Raw genomic sequence first — 14,228 nt, 5'->3', positions numbered from 1 at the left:
ATTTCCTATTACAATAAAACTTGATAAGTGAAATAAAAGGGGCGGTGCCACACCCATTTTAAAAATTTTTAGTTTTCTCCAATTTAATGTTATAATTCAATTTAGAAAATAAATTCTATTGATACAAAGTTCTTTTCGGCTAAAATATAGCTTATTATTTTCGTCTACGACCCTTTAAAAATCTTTTATATAAAAGTGGGCGTGGTCTTTAACCGAACTCGTCCTTTTTTTCTAGAAATATTTCCTGCTATAGGTAAAATTTGTGTACCAAATTTTATTACGATCCGTTAATTTTTCCTCGAGTTATGGCTCCCGAAACATAGAAAATTGCTTAGTCATAAAAGGGGCGGTGCCCCGCCCATTTTCTTAAATTTGAAGTTTTTCCTATTTATTGGTATAAATACACTTGGGAAATGCAAAACCATTGATATAAAGCTCTTTTTTGCAAAGATTTAGCTTATTTGATTCGTCCACGATCCTTTTAAAAATCTTTTATATAAAAGTGGGCGTGGTTCTTAACCGACTTCGTTAATTTTTCTTCAAAGAATTCCTTATACTAAAGACAACATCTCTGCCGAATTTTGTTACGATAGGTTTAACGATTTTTGATTTATGATTAATAATATTTTTAAATTGATTTTTTCACAAGTGGGCGGTGCCACGCCCATTTAAAAAAAATCAAATTTTTATCAAGAGTCTCAATATCAGTCCACACGTCAAATTTCAACACTCTGGGTGTATTATTATTAAATAATCAGGTTTTTTGTGTTTTCCAAAATTTTATATATATAAAAAGTGGGCGTGGTTATCATCTGATTTCGCTCATTTTCAATACCAATCTATTCTGGGTCCAGATAAGCTCGTGTACCAAATTTGGTGAAGATATCTCAATATTTACTCAAGCTATCATGTTAAAGGTAGACGGACGGACGGACAGACGGACATGGCTCAATCAAATTTTTTTTCGATACTGATGTATTGATATATGGAAGTCTATATCTTTTTCTCGATTCCTTTAAGCCTGTACAACCAACCGTTACCCAATCAAAGTTAATATCCTCTGTGTGCAAAGCACTCAGCACTCTGAGTATAAAAATAAATGCTGCCCAAAATTAAACGGAATATATGATAAATAAAACCTACCTATAGCTGATAGTTACTCATACTCATACTTCCCTGCAAAAAATCGTGCGATTAATCCCTAATGAGATTGGTCTCCGATTGATCTCTTTTGTATACATTGGACCTAATTGGTGCCCTATAGTCCCTTTCGGGTACAGTTGGGATTAGTCAGTTTGATATCTATGTAGCCCACTTTAAGAAATATTAAAAAAAAATGAAGTAAAATAAAAAAATCACAGGTGATGGAATCAAATTATTTAAGAAAAATGCGAAGCCCTATACAGAACCTAAATTACTATGACTTATCGACTAAGCCATAGTTAGGGTTAAATTTTCGGAGAATTTTTTTTAATCCATTAGGGCGGAATAACTTACATCAAATAGATTTTGTGGCTTGGCAAACCCTTTGATTGTGTTTCTGTCACGAAAAATGCGTCTGGACCCTATTTAAGTCCTTACAGAACCGAAAAGGGACTAGTCTTCTTATGTTCCCATATGGGTAAAAAGAGGAGGTCCTATCGATCCCTTTCGTGTTTCAATGGGTACAATTAATCTCTTCATAGGACATGCTTATACAAAAGGGAACAGTTCAACTCATACAAAGAGATCAGAACTGGCATTGGTCGCATACTCCTTTGCGACTCATCCCGGATTCAGCCTAGACTAATCGCATTTTTTGCAGGGTTATTTTTTATTCTACTTGGTTCATATATCTTATAATCAAGTTATTTTATATGGGCTATATATAAGCCTTATGCGTAACGTCATCTTTCAGATAAGCCTTAGGCCTGAGGACATATGTACATAAAATAAGGAGTATTATAAGGAATACAACTTATATTCCTCATAGAATGAAGTCCTGATGTCATAAGCCTGTTGGTCATATGAAATAATCCTAATATAGGATTGAAATTTTTTGCTGGGTACATACCACCATTCATACGAGTATGCCCGTACGCCCCCACGTGTCATATTTAAATGTTTTTCGTTGGCTCAAGGATTTAGCTGTGGCAAATCCTTCGCCAGATAAAAGAAATGAAAATCAAAAGCAAATAAAAGAATATTGGCACGTTCTGTGGAAGCAAACAAAAAATATAGCAATATTAAATACATTTAAGTGAGTAGAACATAAAGCATCGACTTCATATCGTTGCAGCGAGGGTAGACAAATCCTATTTGGAACGGATTGATTCGGTAATATGAGACAACATCAGCAGCACTGATCGAAATGATAAAATGTTAATGATATGTTAAAGATGCAGGAAACATATTGAATGGACAAACATTTACGGATGATTTCCATATACACACACATATATACGTATGTGTGATTCTTTATGGTTGAATTTGATTGAATGGGGCGTTAGTAAAAGGTGCATTTTATTATTTTTTTTTTTTTTTTGTTCTAGAAGCTGACAATATGAATTTATGAACTTTCTCGTAAGATGTGAAGATATTTTTTTTTTGTTTTTTTGGAAGCAGGTGGTTTTTAAAGTCTCAGTGGTAAAATACTCTGCACATCTTTTCAAATTTTCGCTAGCAGCTGCAGGCATTTGCCAGTAATTGGAATATAATCGGCAAGTTATCGGAATATCATACTATCCAGACTGCGAACTTGGAAGCGTTTGAAAAAATCCATATCCCAGAACTATTTTTTCAAAAGTCTATATTTGAATTTGATTGAAGGATGCATTAGCACAGAATGTTTCCGAAAGGACTTTATGAAATCATATCCCAGGAACGCTTTGACGCAATGACAACAACAATGCTTTTGGTTATCATACCGATTGCTAGTCCAAGCAAGGCAAAGAAATTAGAGAAAACTAAGGGAAAGAAAAGGATAAAGGAAAAGGTGTGAAAGTGAAAGCAAAGATTAGTAGCCAAAAATAAAGCCAAAACAGAAGCAGAGGCCGGAATGGGGTGACGTATTATCAATTCGTTATCGAAGTGTTGACGGACTGTAATCGACAGATATGTGCGTGCTATCCATTTCTTATCAAGTTATTGGTTAGTTGTCGGTGTGTAATCGACGAGTTATCGATTTGTTATTGAAGTGTCACAAACTTGCTATCAATAACATAGCTTATTGATTGGTTATAGATTTTTAACAAATGAGTTATCGGTATGCTATCGAAAATTTAGAGATTTTTTATCGAAAAATTGTCGATATGTTATCGAAAGCTATCGACTTTTATCGGAGTGTTACCAATTTGCTATAGGAGTGTTATCGATTTGTTAATTGCGACACATCGGTTTTTTATGAAACAGATACCGAAAAAACACCTGCAAATCGTCGATAACAAGCCGATAAGAACCCGATGACTCGTAGACAACTCGATAAATAAATAAATAAATAAATCGGTTGGTGCCGATAAGAAGTCGATTGCCCGAAATTATTTGTTTCTGGTCTGGTGGTTTAACTTCAATTCCCGGGCCTGTCCATACATTTGTTTTCTAGACTTACATATATTTAGTTGTTTGAACTTCACGAGTAGTTGATACTCACGCCTTTTGTATTGAATGAGATATGAAAAAAAAAAATTTATTATCAATAGAACAGCCAACTCACTTCCCAGAACCCATCGTTGAATATGACTTCATGCACATAAACGTCTCATCAAAATTAATACGAAACCATTCTTAACATATGTATGTGTAACATTTTCGCTTGAGCTTATATAACATCTGATCTGGTAGTAGGGGCTAAAACGGCGTATTTTGCTCGTTGCAGTTTAGTTAAGAATCGATCCACTCAACTAACCAACCATCTTTACGCTAGGTCAGCAAATATTCCATTGGAGTCCTACGCAACAATGTAACTTGGAAAGCTTACTAATGACGAGGACAACTTGACAAGTCCGTATCAGTTTATAAATAAAATAAATGTATGGGGCCATACCCTCGAAGAGATTTTTTAGGCCGAGCTTCTTTTCCAATTTGCGTCGTGCTCCTTTTAATTTTTCCTACAAATTGACGGGACCGTAAACCCAGGATCTTCGGTAATGGTAGGTGGAGCACGCTACCACCACACCACGGCGGCCGTATAAGTTTATCAATCAAAAATAAGCAGGATGGACAAGAGAACTTGGAACTACTTAAGCGCAAGCTGGTCTAGGAAAGATAAGAAAGGCGTCATCATATGTCAGCCCAACATGAATTAGCTACATCTGTGGAAAAGAGGCCATCACATTTCATCATGCGAAGTGACTTACTCAGCAAAAAGCTAAGCTACCTGTTAGCTATGCAAGCTAGTTCTGAGAGGCATTATGCATAAAACTCGAGTTTGTAAGCAAAATGTGGGTATTTTGTATGTGTAGCAAAAAAATTATGGTCGAAGTAATCGTTGGTGTAGGTTCCCGGCTAAGCGGGATATTATTATCGAAATGGGAAGAATATTCGGCGTGTGTACTGAATGAGGTCTTAAGGTGAACCAACTACCAAATATAGAGCAAGTGAGCACAGAGTGTTTCATCGCAAAGTCCATTTTGGCGAAATACACCTATTTCAGTTTTAGTTCAGAAATTTGCAATTGAAATTCAGAAAGTTCCAATTGAAGTTCAGAAAACTTAAATTCAAATTCAGAATTTTTATTTGTTGTTCAGAAAGTTGCAATTGAAGTTCAAGAAATGAGTGTTGAAGTTCAGAAAACTGGAATTGAAGTTCAATTAAAAATTTTGAGCTTCTTTGTAACTTTCTGAACTTCAATCGCAATTTTTCGAAATGAAGCTCAAAAATTATAATTGAAGTTCAATTGAAAACTCTGAACTTTAATTTCAGTTGCCATTTTCTGAACTACAATTGTAATTTTTTAAACTTCAATCACAATCAATCCACAGGGCCGGATTAACAAGTATGCAGAATAAGTAGTTTCCTGAGGCCCCCGATTTTGGGGGGCCCCCGAAAAATGAAAAAGACTTCTAAAATTTTCTTACAAACATAAAATTCTAGAGAGTGAAAGAAAAATATAATCCGAACTGAAAATTATTTTTATTCAAATAAATAAAACTCAATTGACCGCATTCAAAAGGCGACGACCGACGAACTAGACAAGGTTCCTAAAAAGGATATTTCCGACTCATTTGACAAATTGTATTAGCGTGCAAAGAAGTGTATCGAAGCAAGAGGAGAGTATATTGAATAATAAAAAGAATTATCTCAAAATGTATACTGGTTGTTATTTTGAAAAATTTCGGTTATTTTTGGAACAGAGGGCCTTCAACTCTATTTTGACTGCTATGCGTTCAGTGAGTATGTCATTGCAAAGTGAAAAAGCAGATTTGCAAACGTGTGCTTTTTTTACGGATCCTTTAGAAGAGAGTTTAGTTTCATTCCATGAAAAGTTAAATGATTTCGATGAAAAAACAAAACAATTATTTCTTGGTGTAGGTTATACAAAACGTACTCGTCGTAGGAAAAATATCTAATGACGGAAATGCTCCAGAAGTAGAATTTTCGCCTCGCGATGATTTTCGGACAAAAGGTTCCTCGAAATTATGCAGACCAATTCTAAATATTCTCGCGGAATTTTGTGCTCGCGGATTTTTTTATTCCCGCGGAAAAATTCCTCCAATTCTTTTCTCCTAGGGAGAAGAAAAATTGGGGAATAGGAATTTCGAATTTTCGAAGTCAGCTGTTTTGTCTATTGAAATTTCGTTGCGCATTTCTTATTTTGTTTAAAAAATTTAAAGGTTTAATTATTGTAGCGAATTTGTTTGAAATTAATAAATAAGGTATAAACAATGCACGTTATTGCATTTCATGTGGTATTCACTGAAATGAGTAATGAATTGGTGCCACAGCAACATGAACAGAGGAGCATAAGAAGAAGACGGCGGGATAACACAAATCCGCCGGAGTTACCTGCTTTCATTCTGCAAAACAATTTTCTGGCGGCCACGTCGAGTTGAGTTCACCTTTCGCCATATGCCAAAATCTACTGCATCAAATATACAAAGAGCTCTTCTGTTGCTTATGATATACTTTTCGACTTAAAATAAAATAGTGTGGCTGTTGTTGTTGTTGTATTAACAGTGAGAATATTGTGGTAGAATGTAAATACATATTTTAGCACAAATTTGTACAAATAAGTGTTCTTTCTTAAAAGAACGAAATTCCTTTAACTATTTTGATGCATTCCCTTTAATTTAACTAGTGAAAAAACTCCTATGAAATGGCAAAGAAATCTCCCTCTCCCTCACATTCATAATACCTACTTTTCTCCCATAACCGGTTTCCTCTTTTTCGAACATTGTTCAGAATAGGAGGAAAGGGAGAAGTGAAAAAACTCACAAGGAATTTTATTTAGAATACAAGGAATGGGAAAAGGGAAAAAACTCGCACGGAATTTTCGTTTAGAAGTGGGCTGATCGACAATCTTCACAGTGAAAGTATATGGAAGTTTCAGAGAGATTCATCAACTTGTCTCTAAGTGATGGATACCTTCACGAAGCTATAAATAACTTAGTTATTTTTTACTCTAGAGATTTGGAATAATTTTTCATTGAAATGAAACAATTCCAAAGTTACTTGAACTCCAGATACACTTATGCACAAAAAACTCATAGTCATTTGTATAAGATTCTAATGTAATTAGCCGATGTATTTCCTAACACAGAAATAGCTCTTCGAATTTTTTAACACAAATTGTTCTGCCGAACGATCCTTCTCGCAATTAAAACGAATCAAAGCTGCTGAAAGAGCTACAAAAGATTTATTCGATATTGATGATATAATTGATGAATTTACCGAAAACAAATGTAGAAAATGACATGTTTAAAATGTCGATAGTAATTGTATTTATATTATTACATTTTGACAATAAAATGTTTATTAAAGATATAAGTTTGTATTTTTTAATCGAAAAAAGAAGGGAACGAACGTGAAAAAAGGGCCCCCAAGTTGATGGTTGCCTAGGGCCCGTTGATGGTTAAGCTGGCCCTGCTCCTCCAAGCTTTTGTGGAGTGTTAACGATGAAGATGTTCCTTTGCTGGAGACAGATCCGGTACATTCCGGTAACAAGCACTATTAAGTTACTATCCCTACCATCATGATCACACTGAACCTTCTAGGCCATAGCACCCCTTAGTTCCACGAGGAAATTGGGATCGCCACAGCTTCGACTGGTAAACTGAAAATCTCATCGTAGGACTTATAATTGGGTTGCGGAAGCTATTAATTGCGCTTATCAACCTCTTGAATTCCTTCATATCCCAATTCTTTTGGTGTCCATTTTGAGAAAATTGATATTGAAGACAATCTTTTCTTACTAACTTGCCAACCGAGCCTCGTATTAGAGCTATTAAACAATTAATACAGAAAGACAGGTTAATTGCTTGTTTTGACGGCTAGAATCACATTTTCCCAAGGTGCGAATAAAAATATGCAGTGGAAATTTTCTTTTATTACCTGCTCAACCATATTTTTTCCATTTCTTCAAATCAATACAAAATGACTATGAAGAAAATTGCACCAACTCAATCTTTTGGAAATATTATACAATTTTTTCGTTTAATATCTGGATTGGTCGGTGCTGATGTATCAAATATAAATTATCGTGTTAATATCATTACGATTTTTGTGATGGTTTGCATTACAATATATTTTATCTTCACCATCACGACTGTAGCGAACGTTTTCGAAGAGAATTGGAAATATATGCTGGAGGCCTCATGCATGGTGGGCAGTGTTTTACAAGGCATAACCAAACTCATATCGGCCATATTTTTCGCCAGAGACATAGCAGCAATGCGTTTTGAATTGGAAGATCTCTACTTGAAATATGAATCCAAAGGTAAGGCCTATTGTGAGGTCTTGAATGAGGGTTGTACGCGCGTATGGAAAATCATTAAAATGGTTGGAAATATTTATGCCGTGGCCGCATTGGGCATACTTTCGATGACAGCTATTCTGATCGTAGTAACAAATGAAAAAGTTTATGTGATGCACTTTTTCATACCCGGTGTTGATGTGGAGACACATTTTGGTTATATGGCAACACTGGTTGTGCATACGGTGGTCTTTTTAGCTGGTGCATTTGGTCTATTTGCTGGTGATTTATTTTTCATTATATTTGTGGGACAACCAATGCTATTTTGTGATGTTTTAGTGCTTAAAGTGAAAGCGCTAAATGATGTTGCCGGGCGTAGAACGAGTGCCGCAGAAGAACTTTTGGTTGATATAATTAAATGGCATCAATATTATATAGAGTGAGTATACTTAGCTTGCAAGTAATTTTTTGTCCTGTTGCATTGGACAGCACAGTTTTTGGGGAGTGCTGTCATCCTGCTGCTGCAGTCAGATATCGCTCGTTGTTGTTGAAGCGCTTGTGATATATAAAGTTTTTTCCAGATATGAGTCCCCGGTAATATCAAGTGGTTGGAATATTTTAAGCCTGTTATACAGCTGGGAAGTTTTTGAGCCTGGCTGGTATTGGGAGTGTCAGGGTCTTATCATGATTCAATTACTAGAGGTTTGATCTTCAATGATGACAGATCTTTGACACTCCCTAATTGAAAAATCTGGACGGGTTGCTTTTACGAAGTAAGGAAAACGAAATATAATTCAATCCCCTTCAGTGAAATTGTAGTAGACAAGTATCTTTGGTAGTATATTAGTAGTGATAATAAATTTGTAAATGCCAAAAGTGTTTGAGGAAATAATTCATTTTCTACTAAATATTTCGTGAATTGATAAAGTTATGTTGGTCTGGTCATTCTTTCATAAATTGTTTGAAGAATACCGTACGTTAGAATTTTATTCAAAAATGCGCTTTCTCAAATTTGTTTCCAAAACTCCCTACATGAGCATAAGTGCGGTGCCTTTTGTCATAAGAGGGAGTTAATGAAAAGCATTCTGAGATGAAGCGTTCTTCAATCAAACTCTAATAGTTTTTTGGCAAATCCTGAATTGGAAAATTTTTGAAAAATATTTTGAGATAGCATGATTTTGAACAGGCAGCCGACATGGGGTGATACGATATTCAGCAGCCGAAATGAACTGACAAAAACAAATAAAAACAAGTAAGGAAGGTTAAGTTCGGGTGTAACCGAACATTACATACTCAGTTGAGAGTTATGGTGACAACATAAGGGAAAATCACCATTTACCAAAATTAACCTAGGATAACCCTGGAATGTGTTTTTGTGACATGGGTTTCAAATGGAAGGTATTAAAGAGTATTTTAAAAAGGAGTGGGCCATAGTTTTATAGGTGGACTCCATTTCAGGAAATCGTTATAAAGGTGGACCAGGGGTGACTCTAGAATGTGTGTTGTACGATATGGGTATCAAATGAAAGGTGTTAATGAGTATTTTAAAAGGGCGTGGGGATTAGTTCTATAGGTGGACGCCTTTGGGAGATATCGCCATAAAGCTGGACCAGGGGCGACTCTAGAATTTGTTTGTACGATATGGGTATCAAGTGAAAGGTGTTAATGAGTGTTTTAAAAGGGCGTGGGCCTTAGTTCTATAGGTGGACGCCGTTTCGAAATATCGCCATAAAGGTGGACCAGGGGTGACTCTATAATGTGTTTGTACGATATGGGTATCAAATTAAAGGTATTAATGAGGGTTTTAAAAGGGAGTGGTGGTAGTTGTATAGGTGGTCGCCTTTTCAAGATATCGCCATAAAGGTGGACCAGGGGTGACTCTAGACTTTGTTTGTACGATATGGGTATCAAATAAAAGGTGTTAATGAGTATTTTTAAAAGGGAGTGGGCCTTCGTTCTATAGGTGGTCGCCTTTTCGAGATATCGCCATAAAGGTGGACCAGGGGTGACTCTAGAATATGTTTGTACGATATGGGTATCAAATTAAAGGTGTTAATGAGTATTTTAAAAGGGCGTGGGGCTTATTTCTATAGGTGGACTCCTTTTCGAGATATCGCCATAAAGGTGGACCAGGGGCGACCATAGTATGTTTGTACGATATTGGTATCAAATTAAAGGTATTAATGAGAGTTTTAAAAGGGAGTGGTGGTAGTTGTATATGTGAAGTCGTTTTCCAGATATCGACCAAAATGTGAACCAGGGTGACCCAGAACATCATCTGTTGGATACCGCTAATTTATTTATATATGTAATACCTGCCAAGATTTCAAGGATGTTTTATTTCGCCCTACAGAACTTTTTCATTTTCTTCTACTTAATATGGTAGGTGTCACAACCATTTTACAAAGTTTTTTCTAAAGTTATATTTCGCGTCAATAAACCAATCCAATTAACATGTTTCATCAATTTTTTCATATTTGGTATAGAATTATGGCATTTTTTTCATTTTTCGTAATTTTCGATATCGAAAAAGTGGGCGTGGTCATAGTCGGATTTCGGCTATTTTGTATACCAATACAAAGTGAGTTCAGATAAGTACGTGAACTGAGTTTAGTAAAGATATATCGATTTGTGCTCAAGTTATCGTGTTAAGGGCCGCGCGGAAGGACAGAAGGACGACTGTGTATAAAAACTGGGCGTGGCTTCAACCGATTTCGCCCATTTTCAGAGAAAACACTTAACGTCATAAAATCTATTCCCCTACCAAATTTCAGAAGGATTGGGAAATTTTTTTTCGACTTATGGCATTAAAAGTTTCCTAGACAAACTAAATGAAAAAGGGCGGAGCCACGCCCATTTTGAAATTTTCTTTATTTTTTGTATTTTGTTGCACCATATTATTACTAGAGTTGAATGTTGACATAATTAACTTATATACTGTAAAGATATTAAATTTTTTGTTAAAATTTTACTTTAAAAAAAAAAAAATTTTAAAAGTGGGCGTGGTCCTTCTCCGATTTTGCTAATTTTTTTAAGCGTACATATAGTAATAGGAGTAACGCTCCTGCCAAATTTTATCATGATATCTTCAACGACTGCCAAATTACAGCTTGCAAAATTTTAAATTACCTTCTTTTAAAAGTGGGCGGTGCCACGCCCGTTGTCCAAAATTTTACTAATTTTCTATTCTTCGTCATAAGTTCAACTCACCTACCAAGTTTCATCGCTTTATCTGTCTTTGGTAATGAATTATTCCACTTTTTCGGTTTTTCGAAATTTTCGATATCGAAAAAGTGGGCGTGGTTATAGTCCGATATCGTTCATTTTAAATAGCGATCTGAGATGAGTGCTCAGGAACCTACATACGAAATTTCATCAAGATACCTCAAAATTTACTCAAGTTATCGTGTTAACGGACGGACGGACGGACGGACATGGCTCAATCAAATTTTTTTCGATCCTGATGATTTTGATATATGGAAGTCTATATCTATCTCGATTCCTTTATACCTGTACAACCAACCGTCATCCAATCAAACTTAATATACTCTGTGAGCTCTGCTCAACTGAGTATAAAAATGGCTTATTGTCTTACAATTTTATATTCCTACCTATGAGTTAATCGGGGATTGCCCGTATTGCTTTAAAAGTATGAAAACATTTATTTCAAGCAATTTATTCTGAAATTTCGGAAAGCCCTTTTCTGTTAAATATTCATGGAAGTGTTCGGATAAACCGTTCATATAGAATATTCGGAACACGTTCATTTAATACCACCTCACGAGGTCCGAATATACAAACCGATTCTACAAATTCTTAAATGGAGACGAATGTTCCGAACATACGGAATGAATAGAACAGAAGGTCGACTTTTAATACGCGCCCAAAAATATCGGGAGAAGTGTAATTCGAAGGCGGAAATAAAAATTTTAGCTCGCTCAAAATATATTGACGAAAAACCAAAAAATGATCCCGGGTTGCGTTGGCGGCCTTCAGGGGATCAAAATTAAATTCGTGCAAAATTCCTTTGTACACAAAATCTTTTTCAGTGCACAAAAGCATTAAAGCAACCACATGAAAATTGCCAACTTCAACGGTAAATATCTCCGGAAAGAGATACAATTTTTCTTTTCCGCCTTAGGATTATTGATTATGATTTTGTATATGTATGTACTACCGGATTTTAAAATGAAGAGTAAATTTCTTTATTTATTTTATATTAAACGTGTGCGATGTGTACAATTTGAGTGCCTCAAGAAATCTGAATCTTAAAAATTTTCATGAATGACAAATCGAATTTCAAATTAAACAATATTCAAGGTCAACATAATTCGTAGAAATATAACAAGACAAGTCTATCGAAAGACAGTAGTATAATAAATTAACCTACATATATTAAATTGCTCAAAAGCTGAGGGAGATTATTTTGAGCCTCATCTGACCGCCCTTCTATGCAAAGCATAACTTGGTTGATATCCAAATGCGTTGGTTGATATCAAATTGAGTGTGGAGCTGCATTGTACCGGGCGCCATGCTCCATGTAATGGAAAAGGTGTTATATAGGTCTTCAACCTCACCATCACTATATCTCTCCTGTTGCCAGGCAAATCATCTAAGCAAAATAGATTTGAATAGATTTTGTAATTTACTTAAAGTCGAGCCCTAAAACCTTATTGTTTTCGCTGTGTTCCCTTATTTCGTGGGTAAGGAAGAGTCAGCTTTAAAGGTCCTGTTGACATCTTCTCGAAACTCCTCCCATTAATGCTTCTTATGGTAAGTAGTAGTGGCCTTAAAGAAGTTTTTTTTTTCTTGTATGACTCTGCTTCGACAGTAGCTTGTCCCAAACGTCTGGCATAATGTTGGTTTCGATAGTGAAGTTTTTCTTACTGGGTATTGATGATCATTTTTAGAAACTCTTTGATAAATGTTTTTTCTTTCTATCTATTTTCAGTTATAACAAACGTTTCAATCGCATATTTTATTATATAATTACAATGCAAATCGTTACATCGGGTATATCGATAATATGCACCCTTTACATACTGCTTATGGGCGATTGGCCGGGTGCATATCTTTATATTGTGATTGCCTTTGGTGGTCTTTATTTATATTGCATTATGGGCACAAAAATCGAAGCTTGTGTAAGTAATCCACAAAACACAAAGAATATTTATACTAACAATTAACTAAATTATTAAAAATAAAAACCTCTAAATTTCTACAGAATTGTGCCTTTTGTGAAGAACTCTACAATATTAATTGGTACGATATGGAAGTGAAAAATCAGCGAATGATTGTTTTGATTTTGAAGAAATCGCAAAATTCCATTGAAATCAAAATTGGCGGTTTTTTGCCACTTTCCGTGCAAACTGCACTTTCGGTAATTTATGATAAATCAAATATTTTCAACTTTTTATTATTTTTTTCTTTACTTAGATAACAAAATCTATTTATGGCATATTTACAATGATGTTAGGTTTTTTGGGTGACAATTGATTTCAATAAATTTATAACATGTAAATGGTACCTGATGAAAATTTTTTACTCTTAATCATTCTGAAATTCATTTCAAATTTTTTTTAGCTCAATTATTTATCGTTTTTTTTTTATTATTATTTTTTTTTCTGTTAAAACCATTTTTAACTTTTATTGTTGAGGTCTTTTATTAATATTTTATTAATTCTTTGCCCATCTTTTATTCCTTTCTTTTAACAAGTTTCAATTATATTTTTTAATTCCTTTTATTTTTGCTTGATTTTTTTTATTTTTATTAATTCTCTTTTTATTTTATTTTATTTTTTTTTAATTCTTTAATTGATTTTATTTGTTTTGTTTTTAGATACTTGTTACCTTTTTTTAAACTCTTTTTTGTTTTTCTTAAATTTTTAGCTAAATTATTATTTGGACTTTTTTTCAAATTATTTTATTTAAATATTATATATTGCGAATTTTTGCTCAATTTCTTATAATTTTTTCCTATCTTTTAGTATTATTATTTTTTATTTTTTTTTTTTTTTTAATTTTGTTTTTTTATTTTTATTTAGTTATTTTATTTATATTTTTTATCCTTATCAATCTTTTACTCCTCTCTAATCATTTTTGCTGCTTTTTTTTCCTTTAATGGCTTCTCATATTTTAATTTTATTTTAGCTATTTTTTATCTAAGTTTTTTAATACTTTTTTATTTTTAGTTCCGTTTAATTTCTTTTTTGGTTATTTTTTGGATTTGCATTTTGTTTTTCACTTCTTTTGGTTCTCATTAATCCTTTTTTATTTTTATTATTTCTGTTTCTAATTCTTTTATAACTTTTTTACTTGGTTATATTTTTTAGGTTTTTTT

General features: G+C 34.1%; 1 protein-coding gene across 1 annotated transcript; it reads left to right on the top strand.

Moving 5' to 3' along the window:
* Positions 1-7,569: 7,569 nt before the first annotated feature.
* On the top strand, positions 7,570-13,384 carry LOC137234056 (odorant receptor 67d-like). The gene is made up of 4 exons (XM_067757723.1): positions 7,570-8,327; positions 12,840-13,029; positions 13,113-13,268; positions 13,325-13,384. The coding sequence occupies exons 1-4, from the start codon at positions 7,570-7,572 to the stop codon at positions 13,382-13,384; spliced, it is 1,164 nt and encodes a 387-aa protein (XP_067613824.1).
* Positions 13,385-14,228: the final 844 nt, after the last annotated feature.

The sequence above is a fragment of the Eurosta solidaginis genome, chromosome 5 (assembly GCF_040869045.1).
Source record: "Eurosta solidaginis isolate ZX-2024a chromosome 5, ASM4086904v1, whole genome shotgun sequence".
Taxonomy (NCBI): Eukaryota; Metazoa; Arthropoda; class Insecta; order Diptera; family Tephritidae; genus Eurosta; species Eurosta solidaginis.
Note: the sequence above shows the minus strand (reverse complement) of the source record. Positions and strands in the feature narration are given on the sequence as shown.